The 5715-nt window shown below is 48.4% G+C and overlaps 1 protein-coding gene across 1 annotated transcript; it reads left to right on the top strand.

Annotated features, from left to right (window-relative positions):
• Positions 1–1096: 1096 nt before the first annotated feature.
• LOC133418758 (transcription factor Sox-9-A-like) lies at positions 1097–4920 on the top strand. Its single transcript, XM_061707572.1, has 3 exons — positions 1097–1945; positions 2036–2283; positions 2467–4920. The coding sequence occupies exons 1-3, from the start codon at positions 1500–1502 to the stop codon at positions 3270–3272; spliced, it is 1500 nt and encodes a 499-aa protein (XP_061563556.1). The 5' UTR covers positions 1097–1499; the 3' UTR covers positions 3273–4920.
• The last annotated feature ends 795 nt before the right edge of the window (positions 4921–5715 follow it).

The raw sequence follows: 5715 nt of genomic DNA, 5'->3' as shown, positions 1-5715 counted from the left end.
GTTTTTGCAGGGTAGAATATGTTAATTCCACACAAAACGGCCCTAGCTGGGATTCCAACCAGGAACTGTCCGACTGTGAGGCAACAGTGGCAACACCCAGCGAGCAGACAGCGAACCTGGAACATTACCCACTTAATCAGCTCAATTTATAAGCTCCCATGGGAAAGTATTGAGTATGTTCAAAATACACAAACACTGTTTTTGCTGATGGATGTTGAGGCTGCTGTATTTTATTTTGAAACGCGTACAAAAAGGAAATTTATTTTTTTTATATGTTGAAATGTTTTTTAGTGTATTTTTTTGCCCATCCCTGTTCTCGGTTTTAAGCAGGACATTTGGAAATGCGGAGGAGGTGGGGGGGGGGGTGTACAAATGGAGAAGTTGAGCAGTCAGCAAACTGAAGAAAATCCACAGTTTGCTGGATTATTGGTCTGTTGGAAATGAGTTGAGCGATACAAGTCTGAATCTGATGTTTGACAGCAACTGTTGCTCTGCAGCCGCCTGCTCCCGTCCTCCTCCTCCTCCTCCTCCACCTCCTCCTCCTCCTCCTCCTCCTCCTCCTCCTCCTCTCTGGAAGGGGAGAGAGGTTAACCTGGGCGGTTTCTTGACTGCTGTCTCCCCCTATTGACCAGACGATGTAACTGTGGATCCAGTGGAGTGAAAGACAGAAAAACTCAACTCCTCCGAATGTAGAAACGGACCTGTGTCGGGATCTAATGCGTGCTATAGTTTTACTGATAAACTGGACTTACTGTATCCTTTTGCAATGACTTTACCACTTTTATCATAAAATAACCAATTAAGTCGGCTCCAGTAAGGAAATTACTACATATAAATGAATAGTGGTAATAATTAAATGTTTGAAATCAATATTTTCCTGCACTAGGAAAAGGGATATTGGAAAATGTTGAAAAATGAAATGCAGCGCGCGTGTGTATGCGTCTTGTGTTCTGAACTGTTCATGAGAAAAAAAAAGGGGGGATCAAATTCCTTTACTTCTGCGTCACCTCCATCCATCCAATCAGATCTGGGCTTTCCTTCCAGTTGCAGGGCCGTTATAAAGCCCGCATGCAAAACGTTTGCAGTTGGATGCACACGAGCGTTCTGAGGATTGTACTCGGGGACCAGAAAGGACCTCTTTTACCGTTTCATTCTGCAGAGTTGAAAAAGCCCCTAACCAGCTGGCTCCTTGTGCGAAAGCCTATGCGGATCTGTTTGCTGAGAACAAGCCTGGAGTGTCCAATAAGTAACTCGTGCGTGTAAACGACAGTCGCCCTCCAACTCGGGTTTTACGCACGGCACCGCGCGCAACAGAGACTTATCCTCTTGCGCGCTTTTTGCAAGGTGCGAAGGTTTCCTTCAGTCGCATCCTGGGCAAAGGTAAATTCACTCTTAGACATCGTTTCTTCCTCTGTTTTTTTTTTTCCTCGCGAGACAGCAGAGAAAAACGTCTTCCCCATTTTCACGCGTAATTTGGCAACACCGATCCGTTTTTCCGCATGAATCTCCTCGACCCCTTCCTGAAGATGACGGAAGAACCAGAGAAGGCTCTCTCCGACGCCCCGAGCCCGAGCATGTCCGAGGACTCCGCGGGCTCCCCGTGCCCGTCCGGCTCCGGCTCCGACACCGAGAACACGCGGCCGTCGGAGAACGGGCTGCTGCGCATCCCGGACGGGGCGCTGCTCGGAGACTTCAAGAAGGACGAGGACGATAATAAGTTCCCCGCCTGCATCCGCGAGGCGGTGTCCCAGGTGCTCAAGGGCTACGACTGGACCCTCGTGCCCATGCCGGTGCGCGTAAACGGATCTACCAAGAACAAGCCTCACGTGAAGAGGCCGATGAACGCCTTCATGGTGTGGGCGCAGGCTGCGCGCAGGAAGCTGGCGGACCAGTACCCGCACCTGCACAACGCCGAGCTCAGCAAGACTCTCGGGAAACTTTGGAGGTAAGTTTTGGATGCTGTTTAGTTTCTCGCATCAAATCTATAAAGCATTTGAATCATAAATCAGCCTTGACGGTGCATTTTGTTGCGCAGACTTCTCAATGAAGGGGAGAAGCGGCCGTTTGTGGAAGAGGCTGAAAGGCTGCGGGTGCAGCACAAGAAGGATCACCCGGACTACAAATACCAGCCCCGGCGGAGGAAGTCGGTGAAGAACGGCCAGAGCGAGTCCGAGGATGGCGAGCAGACGCACATCTCCACCAACGCCATCTTCAAGGCTCTGCAGCAGGCCGACTCCCCGGCGTCCAGCATGGGAGAGGTGCACTCCCCCGCCGAGCACTCAGGTGAGACTACACACACTCAAACGTGCTTTATTTTCTCTTTCCGACATCATTTTAGGCAGTTTTCCTTTTGAATGTTTTATGTTCTTGTTTTTTTTAATAAAAAAAAAAATGGATCTGAACCACTTTTTACTGTCCTGGTGAAAAGTACTAAACAAACTTGTGTTTTTTTTTATTATCCTCCAGGCTCACAGGGCCCCCCTACCCCTCCCACAACCCCAAAGACTGATGTCAGCTCAGGCAAGGTGGACCTAAAGCGCGAGGCGGGTCTCCGCCCTCCGCCTGAGGGCTCCGCCGGACGCCAGCTCAACATCGACTTCCGTGACGTGGACATCGGCGAGCTGAGCAGCGATGTCATCTCGCACATCGAGACCTTTGACGTCAACGAGTTCGACCAGTACCTGCCGCCCAACGGCCACCCGGGTCCCGCCGGCGGCCCCGGCAGCGCCGCCCCGGTCAGCTACACGGGCAGTTACAGCATCAGCAGCGCCGCCCCCCTCAGCCCGCAGCCGGGGGGCGGGCCCGCCTGGATGGGGAAGAGCCAGAGCCAGCAGGGGCAGCAGCAGCAGCACACCCTGACCACCCTGGGGAGCAGCGGCGCGGGCTCGGACGCGGCTCAGACGCAGCACAGGACCCAGATCAAGACGGAGCAGCTGAGCCCCAGCCACTACAGCGAGCACCAGGGCTCCCCGCAGCACTACAGCCCCTTCAACCTGCAGCACTACAGCCCCTCCTCCTACACGGCCATCTCCAGGGCGCAGCAGTACGACTTCTCCGACCACCAGGGGGGAGGCGGCACCGCCTCCTACTACAGCCACGCGGGGGCGGGTCAGGGCTCGGGGCTGTACTCCACCTTCAGCTACATGGGCAGCCCCAGCCAGAGGCCCATGTACACGCCCATCGCCGACAACACGGGGGTGCCGTCCATCCCGCAGAGCAGCCCGCAGCACTGGGAGCAGGCGCCGGTTTACACCCAGCTCACCCGGCCCTGAGACTCCGAGACAAACACACAAACACTTTACCGCAGGGAGAGCTCTTCCCCTGAATCAGACACTTGAATTCACAGAAGAGGAGACTTGTGATTGGCTCACGTAGTGCCTTCTTATTGTATCATGATAGAAACGTATATTTTTAGAAAGATGAAGAGACTTACGAAAATCCTCTGTGAGGACCTATTGATTGTCAATATTTCTGTAGGTACTGTGTATGTTTCTCTTTTTTGTAAGTATTTTTTTTAATCTTTAAAGCAACACAAAGGAGCCCCGGTGGTTTTTAGCTTGATGTTACGACAGTGTTTAAGACTCGCTCTCGTTTTTCTCTCATTTACTTCCCTGGAGCGTCTCGGTCTCTCCTGCCGCTGAAGCTCTATGAGCCGGTTTCGTCGGCGTTGCGTGACGCAGCGATGCAAAGCGACAACGCCGTGGTCTCAAAAGACAACTGGTGCAGGAGTTCAAATTTACTTTGGAAGTTTTTTTGTCAGTAGTAGAGATACGAGACCGTGAAAGGTAGACGGCACTTCCTAAAATTTATAAAATATTCCTGCAAATGAAACTAAAACTGTTATTCCTACATGCAAATACCTCCTTTGTGTTGCTTAAATGTGCTGGCAGTTTTTAACCCATGACGGCATGGGGGTGGGGGAGGTATTGGGAGAATTATTTTTACTTGTACAGAAAAAAAAGGACAAACACATTTTTAAAAAAGAAAAAAAAAAGCTTTATATTTTAATCTGTCTAGCAGCTAACCGGCTGCCTCAGTGCAGAGTCTGGATCCTTGTCTGATGTCTTCATCCGAAACTTTGTATTTGCTCTCTTCGTGTGCCGTTCGCTGAGTACGGTTTGTGTTTGAACTGTTCTCCGTGTCCTGATCATGGAGGGGGGGTGCTTGGCTGCCCGACGCGGCGCTGGCCGCGGCTCCTTCCACCGTCCGTGCCTTGGTTTTTACATTTTCTAAAGTCTTTGTACGTCCGCGTGCCCGATGGCCACAGCTGAGATTACGCTTTGCGTCCAGCAGCGGGTGTCTGACAGCTACAGGAAGTCACCTTTGACCCCCCCCCCCTGCAGTCTCCTCCCGTGCTCCCCCCAGACCCCACCCCCCACCAGGTCAGATCCCCTTTAACAATTTATTTATTTATTAGTGTTAACTTTATTTCAAATTAATTATTTTGCATACTATTCTTATAAGTAATTGTCCTCTTTTTGCAATGTAGGCAGCATAGAAACCCCCCCCCCCCCTTTTTTTTTTCAGTTTTGATTTTCAGCCCAGGAGGTACTTAGACAAAATGATACATGCCGTAATCGTCTTTTTTGTTTTGTTTGTTTATTTATCTTATCTAAATCTTTATTTTAAATATGTATGTCTTTTTTCCTGGAGGACTGTCTTTGCAGATTATGTTTCAGTGAAGTTGTTTTGGTTTTGGCTGTCAACTTTGGCCGAAAGAACTGGAAAAATGGTATCTCAGTTGCTACGACTCCACCGTTTGTTCTGTTAGGATGAGCGTCCTTCCTTCTCTGCAGGTTGTTTCCTTTTCCTTCAGTATCAAAGAACTGATGTTACCAGTGCTCTCTTTTCTCTGTGATCTCTCCATGTAATGGTACTGTCTCAAAAGAAACTTTTGTATAAGTATTTGCAATAAAAAAAGAAAACTCTATTAAAAAAAGATAAGTCAGAGTCATTTATGCATGTATATGTCATATAATATTACAGTTCTGGGTAAAGTTAAACTTAAAGAAGAAAGGTAGCACTAGTTCACTGAAAGGGTTAAATGAAGAGCGCCAAGAAGCAGCACTGCTGTTTGTTTTCTCAGATGCCTTGTTTTGCTTTCTCCCTTTCTTTTCCTCCCCCTTTGCTTTTATTTATTTTTTATTTATTTTCAGCTGGTAAAATCCTGCTGGGGGTGTGCAGATTCATGCAAACAAGTTCACGGTGCCAATCGGGACTCGGACTTAAACGAAACCTTACTGGCACCCCGTGAAAAGCCTCATGATGCCAGTTCATGTGTCTGCCAGCGTGAAAGCTATTAGTGAAAATGAGTCAGAAAACTTTAAAAAAACAACTATTTCTCTTAGTTTAGCTCAAACACATCAACACGTAATCTAAACCAAACTGCAGTTGTGGACAGTCGATGAATATCATTTTTTAAAAACTTTTACAGTAGCCAAGATTGGACTGGGAGTTTATTTCTTGGTCATCACACTCTGTAAAAAACGCATTAGCCGGGTATTTTTATCTTTAGAGATGTTTATGCAAGTACAAAATAACACAGAATCAGCTATTAAAACCTGATTTACACATTTTAACTCGTCAAGCCCGTGGCTTGTGAAGTTATCTCTCACTTGAATTAATGCAGGCTCGGGCCAAGCGGCTCCACAGACCATGTGTTTTAAATGTTCACAGGTTGTTCAAGTTTGAACCAGGAAATCAATTTTCTATAAC

The sequence above is a fragment of the Cololabis saira genome, chromosome 19 (genome assembly GCF_033807715.1).
Source record: "Cololabis saira isolate AMF1-May2022 chromosome 19, fColSai1.1, whole genome shotgun sequence".
Taxonomy (NCBI): Eukaryota; Metazoa; Chordata; class Actinopteri; order Beloniformes; family Belonidae; genus Cololabis; species Cololabis saira.
Note: the sequence above shows the minus strand (reverse complement) of the source record. Positions and strands in the feature narration are given on the sequence as shown.

Coding starts and splice junctions, on each gene's coding strand:
- LOC133418758 (XM_061707572.1), top strand. CDS start 1,500: ATGAATCTCCTCGACCCCTTCCTGAAGATGACGGAAGAACCAGAGAAG. Junction 1,946..2,035: donor ACTCTCGGGAAACTTTGGAG/GTAAGTTTTGGA, acceptor TTTGTTGCGCAG/ACTTCTCAATGAAGGGGAGA. Junction 2,284..2,466: donor CTCCCCCGCCGAGCACTCAG/GTGAGACTACAC, acceptor ATTATCCTCCAG/GCTCACAGGGCCCCCCTACC.